Genomic DNA, 14501 nt, shown 5'->3' on the forward strand with positions numbered 1-14501 from the left:
GTTTGAAGTCATGTTAAATAAATACAAAATAGCAAAATGTGATTTGGACCATTTGAGTACTCATAAAATATATGACAAAATATATAGAAGTTAAGGTTTGATCAAATTAGGGAAAAACAAATACAGCTCTTGACTTGCAATGGGTTGCTTACTAGTTTTTGACTTTGTGATGGTGGGAAAGTGACACACAGTAGAAAAAATACCTTGCAATTATTATTATTATTATTATTATTAGTAGTAGTAGTAGTAGTAGTAGTAGTAGTACAGGAGATTGAATTCAGGGGCATTCTACTTTGAGCTACACCCTCAACCCTATTTTATATTTTAATCAATCAATCAATCAATTAATTAATCAATCAATCAATTTTTTGGGATACTGGGCATTCTATCTCTCAGCTACTCCCTCCCCCAGCCCTTATTTTTATTCTTTACCTTGAAACAGGGTCTCACTAAGTGGCAGAGGGCCTCACTAAGTAGCTGAGGCTGGCTGTGAGTCTGCATTCCTCTTGTCTCCGCCTCCCAGGTACTGGGATCACAGGCGTGCACCACCACTCTTGTCTATATTTTATTTTTGAAATAGGGTCTCGCTAATTTGTTGAGGCTGGCCGCGAACCTGTGATCCTCTTGTCTCAGCCTCCCAAGTACTGGGGTTACAGGTGTTTGCCACCATGCCTGGCTATACTTTGCACTTGAATTTTAATCTTTCCCCAGTCTAGAGATGTGCAGTATGACTCTCTTGTGATGCCAGGTGGCGAGTGATCACAGCTCCCGGTCAGCCGCACGTGGCATCGTGAACCGCATGACCCAGCTTCCAGTGTCCTGTGCTGCTGCACACTTTGTTATCAGGTTGGCTAGTGTAAGTGTTCTGGACACATTTAAGGTAGTCTAGGCTAAGCTATGGTTTTCAGTAGATTAGATGTACTCAGTGCATTTTCAACTCTAATTGTTTCCACTTGCCATGGGTTTCTAGGGATGTTACCCTGTTATAAGCTAAGCAGCACCTGTATTTTATTTTATTTTATTTTATTTTATATTATTTTATTTTATTTTATTTTATTTTATATTTTTTTGCAGGTCTGGGGGTGAAACCCAGGGGCATTCGACCTCCAAACTACACCCCCTGCCCTATTTTTTATTCTATATTTTGAAACCGGGTCTCACTGAGTTGCAGAGGGCCTCACTAAGTAACTGAGGCTGTCCACGAACCGCGATCCTCTGGTCTCAGCCTCCCAAATGCTGGGATTACAAGCCCAAATGCTGGGATTACAAGCGTGCGCCACCAGGCCCAGCTTAGCACCTGTATTTTAAATTTGTTCTAACTTTTGTTGGTTTAGGAACGTAGAAATATATTATGAACAAAGAACTGTGACGCTGAGCTGTTGACTCATCTCATCTCTTGTCTTCCTCCTCTGTGAAGTGAGCATTGTAACTCATGTCTCACATTCAGGGAGACCCATGTACGCTGCCTCCTACCAAGTATTTGTATGTAATGATCAGTGATCAGAATATCTTGTTGGCCCAGTGAGTTCTGGGAAGATCTGCATCAAGCTTAGTGGAACATGAGGAATAGAGACTTCCTTGTCTAATACTCTCTAGGAAGAAACCTCTTTCTTCCCCCTGCACACCTTCATTTCTTCAGGGCCTTCTAATCTGAACATTGTTTTTATTTCTAATGAGATCAGCTTGAAATCTAGGGCACATACTACAGCGTAGCTAAATGACTTGAATATAGCTATTTATAAAGTTAAATCATAATTTTTGGGAAAAAAATGTCATCTTAACATTTCTGTGATGTGGTTTGTGTTAAAAAATTGGACTCTAGGGGTTTCAAGTGTATTTCAGCACCTCTGATCACATTCGTTAACTTTTAGGAGAAAATCTGGGTCATAAAACCTCTCAACATTGAAATTGGCAGTGATTTCTTGGATATGATTTCAATGGCACAGGCAACAGAAGAGTATACAAACTCCCTAAAAAAAAAAAAAAATTGTATATCCAAAGACAATGTAAACAGAGTTAACAGTTACTAATAGAATGGGATAAAATATTTCTAAATGCTATATCTGAAGGTATATTAATATTCCAACTAGAAATCCTAAAAATTAACAACAATAAAGGCAAACAATACCATTTAAAGATAGGTAAAAGACTAACATAAGTAATGAATCTCCACAGATAACCAATCTTAGTTGACTGTTGGATGGAAACTCTTGTTTCTCTGGTTCTGGTGTGTGTTACCTATTTCTTCTTTGTAGTTAATCTCTTGGAGTATTTTCTCTAGCGCTGGTTTTGAAGACATAAATTCCTTCAGTTTCTGTTTGTCATGGAAGCTTCTTATTGTTCCATCTAATTTGATAGAAAGTTTTGCTGGGTAGGCAATTTTTGGCTGGAAGTTGTTTTCTTTCAGAGTTTGGAATATGTTACTCCAAGCCCTTCTGGCTCTCATGACTTGGTTTGGGAAGTCTGGAGTGATTCTAATTGGTTTGCCTCTGAATGTCACTTGGCCTTTTGTTTTTGTTGCCTTTAAGATTCTCTGCTTGGCTTCCACATTGGTCATTTTGACAATTATGTGGCGTGGGGATCCTCTTCTCCGATCCTGTCTAAAGGTAGTTCTATAAGTTTCCTGGACCTGTGTATCAACCTCTTGCTCTATGTTTGGAAAATTTTCTGCTATTACTTCCTTGAAGAGATTGTTGATCCCTTTGGTTTCACTTTCTTTTCCCTCCTCTATTCCAATTATTCTTAGGTTAGCTCTCTTAAAATGGGCCCATATTTCTTCAATATCAGATTTCTGCTGTCGGATATTTTTTCCTAGATTAGAAACTATGCGCTCATTTTTGGATTGCTCATCTTCTAAGAGTGAGATTCTGTTCTTCATGTTGTCTAATCGGTTGTTTGTGCTTTGAATTGAGGCCTTTAGTTCATTAATTGCATCCTTTATCTCTTTTTGGCTCTCTCTGAATTCTTTTCGAAGCACCTCTATTATTTCTACAGTTATTTTCCTGATTTGATCTAGAAATCTCTGATTTTCTGTTTTATCGGGTTCTGATGTTGTGGGGTTGTGGGCATTCATTGCTCCAGTATTATTTCTCTTTCCCATGATTTCGGAAGTTTGTGCCTTCTCTGGGTTCTTCCCTTGGGTCACTATGACTTCACTTAAGGTGTTCTGGATCTCGAGTCAGTAGTATCTCAGACCCCACTGCTCCTTTACTGGGTTGTATCACAGAGTCTCCAACCCAGGGAGTCGATAGAGGCTGCTTTAGACTGTGGGGGGTGCCAGGTTGCACGTTCTCCTATGGTGTGATATCTCTGCCACCGCCCCTCCCCCACTGGGTCAAGTCCCAGGGAGTACAGTACTGGGATTTCTCCTCTGTGGCCTGCAATTTGACTCACTGTTCTTGAGTACGCAGATGTAGCTGTACTGGATTTGGTGAATTCTCTGCTGCTGCCGCCGGTGGCAGTATGGCGCCGCTGCTACGCCCTCTGCCGTGAGGCTGGCGTGTTTCTTCTTGGTTTTGATTTCCACTCTGAATCCCTGCGGTGTGTGCTGAGCTCAGCCACTGGGAGCTTTAGATTTTACCTGCGGCGAGAAATCCCGCCTGGCTGTTCTGCAACGGCTCACCTCGGCTTGCTGTAGCCGTCCAGTGAATTTGCCGCTGCCGCCGGCAGTATGGCGCTGCTGCCGAGTCCTCGGGCGTGAGGGTGGTGTATCTCCTCTGTGGCTCTGAGCTCTGTTCTCAGTCCGCTTTCTCTCTGGAGCCTGGTGATTTTTTTGTTTCTCTGGTGATGGTGTTTTCTGGCTATGAAAGGTGCTGATTTTGTGGTAATGGAGATTGGTTGTTAGCGGGGCTCTTAAGCCCCGCTTTTCTCGGTCGCCATCTTCCTGGAAGTCCTTTTCTGGATATTTTTAAATATTAAAGATATAAGTCCTTTGTTGTTGTTTTTTAATCTTATATCTAATATACCCCTTATTCCAAATTATTGTTTTTGAAGCTTATGGATGCACAGATTTTTAAAAAACTTATATTGTAGATCTGCAAATACTTTTCACGATTTATTTTTTGCCTTTTTTCTCCTTAACATTTGGAAAGTGATGTTCTGTTCAGATATGAAGTAAATAGTAAACTCTTTTTTTCTACTTTTTTAATGTTAATTTTATCTTTTCTAATTCTTTGATTCACATAGTGTTTATTTTGTGGTAGACTGTGAAGGAAAATCTCACTTGGCATTCTTTTTAGGTAGCTGACCAGTCAGTGTTAATGCTTGGACTTCCTAGGCAGATATTTATTTATTTATTTATTTATTTATTTATTTATTTATTTATTTATATTTGGTGGTACTGGGGATGGAACCCTTCTACCTCCGGGCTACACTCCCAGACCTATTTTATGTTTTATTTGGAAACAGGGTCTCTTAAGCCAGCGCGGCTGGCTTCGACCCTTTGTGATCCTCCTGTCTCTGCCTCCCAAGCGCGGGGATTACAATCGTGTGCCACCACGCCCGGCTTTCCTAGGCAGATTTAACTCAGTACTTAGTTCCAGTATATGTTGGAGAATACTTGGTAGTGTATCAGCCAGCGTGTTAGAAATAGGGCATGTGAAGGAGAATTTAAGATCAGAAATGTGCGTTAAAGTATACATTGGAATGCCTTTGATGCCAGATTAAAAAGTTAATTTGTAGTCAGTAAGAATTTTGAGTGGCTATCTTTAAAATGAATTTTTACTTAGTATTCTTCGGCTGCTAGAAATAGAAAACTTAACTCAAACCAATGTAACTTAAGCAAAAGAAATTTTAAAAAGAAGACATTTTTGTGGGCTTATGATACTGAAAAGTTTAGAGGAAATGCTGGAGCTGACGTGGTCCTTGGGTCAGCCGATGTCACTGGGTGGCCCCCTCTGCCTCTTGATCTTTCTCTCTCTCTCAGTAGCGTCTTTTTCAGGTTCCTAGTCATGACCCCTTACAACTTCAGATTTATGTCTGTTTAGATCCAAGTTTAGAAGAAAAGCATACCTCTTCATTGAAATTTTTTGACAGATCTAGAAATTGACTTGATGGGACTCATGATTCATTTTGGCTGCAGGGAAAGTATGATGGTGATTCCTGGATGGGGCTCTGTGCCTGCCTCACACTCCTCAGCGTTGGTAAGGGAATGCTGGGCTACCCCAGGCCTCGCCTCCTAGACCATTCGGGGAATTCAGGGGACTGGAGAAATAGGCACAGTCAGGTTGGACTGGGTTATGCTGCAGTAACAAGCAGCGCCACAGTCTCAGTGGCTGACGACGGACTGATGTAACCAAACTCAGTTGCCAATCATAGAAGTCCACTGGGAGTTGTGGCCTCTCTTCAGGGCAGCCGGCCTCTGTGTGGGGCCTTTACTTTCCTGGCTCCTTCATTTTGTAGGAAATTCTCTGTCACGTGTGTTTTTGTGCTGCTTTGGAAATGACACACGTCACTTGTCATTTCTTGATCTCTTGAAAGAAGAGCCATTTTTCTTGCATGCTGGGAGGAGAGGCTAACTGGACAGGAGCGAGCTGGACATGGAGCTGCCACTCAGTGGCCACGGGCAGCCTTGGGGACCTCAGTTGGGGGCTCCTGCAAACCCTCCTGTCTGAGGTTCCTGGGATGCTGTGAGGAAGTGATAACGTGGTCGACTTTCAGAGCTCACGTTGTCTTTCTGAAGACACAAGGAACGTCCCTTGACATGTCTCAGACCATCGACTTCTGTTTGGCTCTGACCCCACACACTGCCCTGTGACAAACAGTGCCGGCCTGCCAGGCTTGAGGCCTTTAAGAGTCATCTAGCATTTTTTTTTTCAGTACTGAGAGTTGAACCCAGGGACATTCTACCACGGAGCTACATCCCCAAGTCCTATTTTTATTCTTTATTTTGAAACACGGTCTCACTAATGAAACAGGGGTTTCTTCTGAGCCCCCCCAAGATGAAACGGGGGTTTCCTGAGAAGAAACCTGGTGTTTCATCAAAGATGAAACGGAGTTTCTTGAGAAGAAACTCGGTGTTTCCTTACCGGGTTCTTGTCTACGGTGAGCGAAGAATGACACCCGCAGACCTCAGGAAGGGGAGTAAATGGTTTATTGGAAGCAGCAGGGAATAGGGAAAGGTGGCTGAACACCCCAAAGGGGCGGTCGGAACTCTGGGGTCCAGTAGATGCCTTTAGGTCACTACCCGAGTGTCGCCCAAGCCAAGTGCCGTCAATTGCAAACTACTTTCTCCCAGAGTCCATGCGATCTGCCAGAAAAGTGCAGGTCACCCCTAGGGGCCCTGGTCAGCCTTGATGTCCAGCAGAGGCCTTCAGGTCACTACCCGGGAGCAGCCCGAGCCACATGCCCTCACTAAGTTGCCAAGGGCCTCACTAAATAACTGAGGCTGGTCATGAACCTGTGATCCTCCTGTATCAGCCTCCCAAGTACAAGGATTATAAGCATGTACCACCACGCCCAGCTGTCATTTAGCATTTCTGAACATTAAAGGGGACAGGGCAGTTGGCAACAGTTCTACTTCCCATGCTCAGGTCTCTGTGCAGTTCAAACGTTTCCTCACATAGGGAGAAGATTTCTGACTTCTGTATGTAAGTTCTGACTTCATTTGTTTTCTTTCTATTAGTAGTAAACATAAGATTTAGGAAGGAATGGTATCCTAAGGTGGTCTTAAAAAGCAAAACAGAAATGGTGCAGCCCATGTGGAAGACAGTATATATGGCAGTTCCTCAAAAAATTGAAAATAGAATTACCATGTGACCCAGCAATTCCCCTTCTGGGGATCTGCCCAAAGGATTGAGAGCAGGGATTTGAATAATAGTGTTTATAGCAGCTATTATTTGGCTGATATTATTCACAATAAGCAAAAGGTGGAAGCAACCCAAGAGCCTGTTGGTGGATGAATGGATAAACACATCCTGGTCTTTATACAATGGAATATTATTCAGCCTTATAAAGGGAGGAAATGCTGACATACATGTCCCTGTGGGTGAACCTTGAGGGTGCGGCAAAGGGCAGTGCTGTATGACTCCACCGCTGCAGGGTACCTAGAGCAGCGGCTTCAGAGCAGGAGAGTGGCGGCTGTGGGGGAGGGGAGGGAGAGCTGCTATTTGACGGGTAAGGAGCTTCAACTTGCAAGATGAAAAGAACTCTGGAGATGGGATGATTGTGATGGTAGCACCGCAAAGTGGATGTACTTAACGTCACTGGATGGAAGTGGTTAAGAGGTTAAATTTTACATTAAATGCATTTCCCCATAATTTAAAAGCACCAACAAATCCAAATCAAAACAACACTTACAGGATTTCCCCATAGTTTGTTCACCACTTTTCTGTCTCCTGGAGATGAGCAGAGGAAAGGCTGGCAGCTGCCGTGGGTACCTGGGACTCCCTGTCCCCACTGGCCCCGGGGGCACACAGCCCCCGCTCACAGTGGCCCTCAGAACTGAGTTCCAGTCAGAGTGGGGCTGAGAACGGAGCTGTCTGTTCCCCTGTTCTTGTTTTATAGTCTTGCTGTCAGCATCCATTAGGCACAAAAGGAATTTGCTTTCTAAATATGAAGCCACTCTCGTTTCTACTTTGGGCAAGTACATAACTGGGCACGAGCATTGGCTTTTGCTGCGGTCTGCAGTGTAGACGAGCCGTTTCTCCTTGGGAGTGGTTGGCATCCTTTCCTTTGGCCCTGTATTTATTTGCCTTCACTCTCACCTCTGCTTTGATCACAGTTGCAGGCTGTGCCGAGATCCCTCTTAAGCCCCTCTCCCTCGTGCCTGTCTTGAGATGTCAGGGCAGACATCGGGTGCTCAGGTGATACCTGGCGGGATGGACACGCCCCCGGCCTTTCTTGTTAGCAGGGACTTCCTCTGGCAGCTCCTGGGCCATGCGCCTGTAGGGTTTTACTAGGGTCTCAGCTTTTGAGAGCTTTGCACGGTCTTGGGCAGATGGACTTTCTTGCTAAAATGATTTCTAAATATAAGCTTTAATTAGAACTTCCCTTGCAAAGGGCATGGGTGAAAGTGGAGCTTTGGGTTGCTGTAAGTGATCCCGCATCGCTTACATCATATGCTCCATGGTCACATTCGGGACACGGCCTGGTCTGCAGTGTCCACCAGCATCGGTGGCAGCAAAGGCTGCGGCACTCGGGACTGCAGGTGCCCCCTTCTTGGGCCGGTTCCTGTGAACCATCTGCCTGGGAGTTTCTCAAAACAGCAGCCTGTTTACTGTCCTCAGGTGTGTGTGATTTGCAAAACAAAACAAAAGAAAAATACAAGTAAAAAACCTCCCAAAACTGAAATGGACTTGTTGGTGAAAACTGACTCAGGGTTTTCTGCAGACTCGGTGCCACTTAGATGATCAGCGTGGGATAACGATCCCTCACGCAGTCGCCTTCCTTGGCCTGGGAATTCTGTGTGGTCATATGAAGACTGGGTTCCAAGAAGGTGTCATGTGGGAACTTACTGCGGTCGTGAACAGGATTTGGGGGACACCACCCTAGAATTTTCTGCAGAATCCGTGTGTGCGTTTTTCTAGGGTGAGGAGCTTCTCTCAGGTTTCAAAGGGACCAACGTCTCAAGGCTGTTAGGGAGCCTGTGGGATGCTGAGGCACCTTGCTGGAGCGGCCGTGCTGTGACTGGGACTTCAGCCCCCATGGGCGCCGTCACCCACGTGAGCAGTGCTTCTGGGTACTTCAGGTGGCTCTGCAGAGCAGAAGTAGAGACTGCAGCTGTCCACAGAACGAAGTGAACAGAATGGGTTCAGGAAGCTCAGAAATGATAGAGTGATGCCATTGTGTTCTAGAGAAACAGCCTCCTTTCGAGGTGCTGCTGGATCCCCATGAGCCTGGGAAGGGAGCTAAGAACGGGTTCTGGAGCCAGACTTCCCAGTTCACATGCAGTCCTGCGCCCGGCAGTTGTGTGTCCCTTACCACGTTATGTAATTCCTGTGTACTTCAGGTGTGCGCTCGTGTAAAATGGACATTACATAGTATTTGCTGGTAAGGATTAAACGAGGTAGTGTAAAGTTTGTTAGACTGCACGTAGTGCATGGTGGTGCTTATTAAATACTCACTATTAGCCAGGCACAGTGGCAGCTACTCAGAAGGCCTAGGCAGGAGGATCGCGTGAGGCCAGGAGTTCAGAACCTGCGTGGGCAACGTAGCGAGAGCCCATCACAAAAAAAGACACTGTAAGACACTAGCTGTTTTGATGGAGCCGGGTTGATTTTTGTGTGTGAATGTTGGTTGTTTTGCCCGTGTCTTCATAGGTAAAACATCTTTTGCTTTCAGCATTTGTCTGTTTTTGAGCTGTTTGAAGCAAAGTGTGATGTACAGACATCATAAAAGGCCAAAGAATGCTGTGTCACGTCATTTTAGCAAAACAGGGCCGCCTGTGCTTTTGTCACAAAATAAACGCGTACAATCCTTCCTCCTAAGTGACTACCTGAGTAACAATAGCGTATTTCCTCTGTCTTTTGAAATCCGTCGCCCTGTCTCTGCGCCTCGGTTTCACTGAGGACGTGCTCATGGAAGCCTAAAGCCTGAGACTTCACCTAAGGGAGCAGTCTCTCCATCATGGCTCGCCGCCCCTGCGGTCATCTGGGACACTTCCTGTATCTGAGAGATGTCTTCCTGGGTCAGATGGTTTTTTCTTATTTATTTTCTCATTTTCAATGGGAAGTGGAAAACTGTGAATTCTCCTCTGTGTTCTGTGAATGCTCAAAGTGTGGCTGCAGAGATGGCGTCTTCTCACTTCTGTGCCTTCCTGGAGGTGACACGGGGAGGGCGGATGGTGGTGGGCACTGGTGGATCTCACGGTTCCTGGAGGTGACACGGGGAGGGCGGATGGTGGTGGGCACTGGTGGATCTCACGGTTCCTGGAGGTGACACGGGGAGGGCGGATGGTGGTGGGCCTGGTGGATCTCACGGTTCCTGGAGGTGACACGGGGAGGGTGGATGGTGGTGGGCACTGGTGGATCTCACGGTTCCTGGAGGTGACACGGGGAGGGCGGATGGTGGTGGGCCTGGTGGATCTCACGGTTCCTGGAGGTGACACGGGGAGGGCGGATGGTGGTGGGCCTGGTGGATCTCACGGTTCCTGGAGGTGACACGGGGAGGGCGGATGGTGGTGGACCTGGTGGATCTCACGGTTCCTGGAGGTGACACGGGGAGGGCGGATGGTGGTGGGCCTGGTGGATCTCACGGTTCCTGGAGGTGACACGGGGAGGGCGGATGGTGGTGGGCCTGGTGGATCTCACGGTTCCTGGAGGTGACACGGGGAGGGCGGATGGTGGTGGGCCTGGTGGATCTCACGGTTCCTGGAGGTGACACGGGGAGGGCGGATGGTGGTGGGCCTGGTGGATCTCACGGTTCCTGGAGGTGACACGGGGAGGGTGGATGGTGGTGGGCACTGGTGGATCTCACGGTTCCTGGAGGTGACACGGGGAGGGTGGATGGTGGTGGGCCTGGTGGATCTCACGGTTCCTGGAGGTGACACGGGGAGGGCGGATGGTGGTGGGCACTGGTGGATCTCACGGTTCCTGGAGGTGACACGGGGAGGGCGGATGGTGGTGGGCCTGGTGGATCTCACGGTTCCTGGAGGTGACACGGGGAGGGTGGATGGTGGTGGGCACTGGTGGATCTCACGGTTCCTGGAGGTGACACGGGGAGGGCGGATGGTGGTGGGCCTGGTGGATCTCACGGTTCCTGGAGGTGACACGGGGAGGGCGGATGGTGGTGGGCCTGGTGGATCTCACGGTTCCTGGAGGTGACACGGGGAGGGCGGATGGTGGTGGACCTGGTGGATCTCACGGTTCCTGGAGGTGACACGGGGAGGGTGGATGGTGGTGGGCCTGGTGGATCTCACGGTCACTTGTCATTCTCCTGCGTCTTTTTGATGCTGGGCTCAAACCCAGGGCCTCATGTGCTAAGTACACGCTACCTCTGAGCAGCCCTCTAGTCCCACATTTTAGGTACTGGGGATGGAACCCAGGGGCATTCTACCTCTGAACTACATTCCCAGCCCTGTTTTTATTTCTTTATTTTGAAACAGGGTCTCCCTAAATTGCCGAGGGCCTCACAAAGTAGGTGAGGCTGGCCGTGAACTGTGATCCTCCTGTCTCAGTCTCCTAAGTACTATTAACAAATGTGTGCCACCATGCCTGGCCCACATTTTAGGTTCTTAAAAGGGTTCATCAAACTCATGGAAATTGTAAGGTAGAATGCATTTTTTTGGGAAGATCTTGAAGAAGAAACATAAGTCATGAACTAGCAGACCCTACAAATAGTTAGATTTGGTACAAAAAGAAACTCATAACCAACGAGGGGTCCAGTGGCCCCTGCTCGCACGTGGGGGGTGACCACACCTCTGATACATCAGCTAAAGAGTCATGTGAAAGGCAGACAGAAGTGAACACATGTGAGGACATTCATTGCAAGGATATTTTTATTAAACAGGAGAAAACAATTGTGCAATATAGATACAACATCTTGTATAGTATGTGAAGGTTATATTCTAAGAGTCTGTCATGTGAATAGCTTTATGATTGAATATGAAATTATAAACCTGAATATATGGGAAGAGGTCAACTATTTAAAAATTAGATGTAAAAATGTTGGTAGCAGATACATAAAATAGTAGTTTTTATCTGGGCAGTAAGGTATGTCATATAGCATGTATTTTTTTTAAGCAAAGTAAATCTCATCTGGGTATTGTGGTACACACTTGTAATCCCAGGACCTGGGAGGCGGAGACAGGAGGATCTCAGGTTCAGGGACAGCCTCGGCAACTTGGTGAGGCCATCTGCAACTTATGAGACCCTGTTTCAAAATAAAAATTAAGAAAAGGGCTGGGCATGTAGCTCAGAGGTAGAATGCCCTTGGGTACAATCTCTAGTACCACAAAAACAAAACAAAAAACAAAGTAAACCTTTTTTATGTAAGTTAAATACTCTTTCAACCACAGTTTCATTGAGATATGATTGATCTACCTACCAAATAATCCACTCATTTAAAGTCTCCTGTTCAGTGGTTCTTAATATCTTCTTAAGAAATAGTCATTGTGCTCACCATTGTCAATTCCAAGTAATTTTCATTGCCACCTAAAAGACACTGAATGCAGGGGCATTCTACCTCTGAACTACATCCCCAGCTCTTTTTATTTTTTATTTTGAAACAGGGTCTCACTAGGTTGCTGAGAGTCTTGCTAATTTGCTGAGGCTGTCTTTGAACCTGAGATCCTCCTGCCTCAGCCTCAGGCATGCATCACAGCACCCAGCTACACAAGAAGTTGTTGCATACCCCTTGGCAGCCACTCCTCACCTCTCCAGCTGCCTGGTCCTGGGAAGCCACTACTGTACGGTCTCTCCCTGTGGGTTTGTCTCTTCTGGGCATTTTATATAAATGGAACCAAGAGGCCTGTGGTCCTTCGTGTCTGGCCTCCGAGCAGAGTTGACAATGCACAGCAAATCACTTTTGTGCTCTAGTTTACTCATTAACTTAGAAGCCATCCTAACCCTTACTTATTATGTGGTATAATGTAGTTATTCTTTACTTCTAGAATTGGTTCCTTCGATTATGAGCAACCTGCTGAATCCAGATGCCATTTTTGCAAACAATGAAATGAGCCTGTCGGACATCGAAATCTATGGCTTCGATTACGATTACACCTTGGTGTTTTATTCCAAGCACCTCCACACTCTGATCTTTAATGCTGCTCGGGACCTCCTTATCAATGAACACCGGGTAAGTCGCAGGGACTTTTCAGTCTCCCTGCTTCCCTTTGGCTATTTGGAGAATAACCAATACTGAGCAGACATGCCGTAGTTCCTGGTGCATAGAAATCCAGAAACTGTCACCAAATGAATGTTAAGTACATCTTGTTCCATCCCAAACTTCCAAGTGACTTTAATCTGGAGGAAAATTGTGTTAAAAAAATGTTTAGCTTTCTTTTTGGAAGGGTCTGTCCCAAAATACACAGTGGAGATTCAGCTGTGGATAGCTGCAAACTCTCATTTTTTGGGGGTGGGGGGTTAGGGGCAGAGCACCAACAAAGCCTCTTCCAGTGCTTGCTCAATGAAATGGCAGCCAGTTAAGTTCTGGTTAGAAGGAATTCGTCTAATAGTAGGTGATATTCTACCTTCAAACCTGGTTTGAATATCTTTCTTACATGAAGAGTACCTGAATATCTTTTGATACCTAGTATTTTTGAGAACTTTTAACAAGAAAGAAGATAGATTTTACATATATCTATATCTATCTATCTATCTATCTATCTATCTATCTATCTATGTAGAGAGAGACACCTAACCTCCTTCCTCATCTGGTTTGAGGACAATGGCCAGTTTCTTTTGAGGGCCCCACACCATCCCAAGAAGGGTGGTCCTGTTCTCTGTCTGGAGCTGGAGCTCACCACTCCAGGATTTCTATCTGCTTTTGGCGAGTTCTTTCATGCGGTCCTGTTCTCTGTCTGGAGCTGGAGCTCACCACTCCAGGATTTCTATCTGCTTTTGGCGAGTTCTTTCATAGATTGAATGAATCTGCCTTGGTACAACTCTCGCCATTGACTTCCTTCCCTCAACCATTTCTGCCTTGTGATTTTCCTGGAGCCTTCCTCCCTTGCCTCCTCAGGGCTAAGCCTGTCATGGAAGCAGAGAGGCTGGAGATGAGCAGGTCTCTGTGCTGCCCAGGGAGGACTGGCAGCCTCCTGGCTCAGTCACACACATGCAGAGCATGAGCCACTGTGGGCATCCAAACAGAGTCAAGGATGCGTGGAGGATGCTGGGAACAACTTCCTTTGCCTGAGGGGATGGGGGAGACAACAAAGAGGGTGGTATTTCAACCCCCTTTGGCAGCAAAGGTGGGCTGGAGTGGGTGGAGTGTGTGGCTGTCAGTCATCTAGGAACCCCAACTGTGGAAATGCATGTTTTATTCTTGACTGAGTCCAAGTGGCCACCCGGTGGTCAGTGTTACATAGACCAGCCCTCATGCCGCGAGGCTCCTCTTTCCCTGGAGCAGGCCCGCCTCTTTCTGTTGTGCTAGCAACATCCCTCCCCCCATCACTCTGGTTTATCCTCTCAGATGGGAAGCCCTGGCCTGCAGGCGTGATCACAGGTGAGGGCTCGCCTCCCGGGCTCTGGACACCTCTGTCCTGCTGCCATAGGTTCCGTGAGTTTTGGATCCTGACCATTGATCCAGTATATTTTCTCAGCCTCAGCTTTTGTTTGTCAATGGATTTAAGCAACTCATTTCGTCCTGATCCCAAATGCAGAAATAGCATTTGACAAAAATGGCCTTTCCTCTTGTCACTGAACCGACTCCAGGCCTCTTTGACGGCGTGCTTCTCCGTGTGTTCAAGAGGCCGTCTTCTCTTCCGTCCGAGCCGTGGTTTCCCCTGGACAGTGAGGATGGAAGCAGAGGAACGGGGTGGTTCTGCCCGCGCTTTCTGGCCACCACCTACGCTGTCTGTTCACCACCCTGGGATGGAGCCGAAGGGGTGTCGCCTTGGTGCAGCC

At 46.6% G+C, this 14501-nt stretch overlaps 1 protein-coding gene across 1 annotated transcript in view; it reads left to right on the top strand.

Annotated features, from left to right (window-relative positions):
* The window catches only part of NT5DC3 (5'-nucleotidase domain containing 3), a gene marked incomplete at both ends in the record, with an annotated part of 66567 nt that overhangs the window by 19330 nt on the left and 32736 nt on the right, over positions 1-14501 (top strand). The window contains one exon of the mRNA XM_080706133.1: positions 12548-12732. Within this exon, the coding sequence (XP_080562259.1) occupies positions 12548-12732 (185 nt within the window). The remainder of the gene's footprint in view (positions 1-12547; positions 12733-14501) is intronic.

This window comes from Muscardinus avellanarius, assembly GCF_963383645.1.
Source record: "Muscardinus avellanarius genome assembly, chromosome: 11".
Classification (NCBI taxonomy): Eukaryota; Metazoa; Chordata; class Mammalia; order Rodentia; family Gliridae; genus Muscardinus; species Muscardinus avellanarius.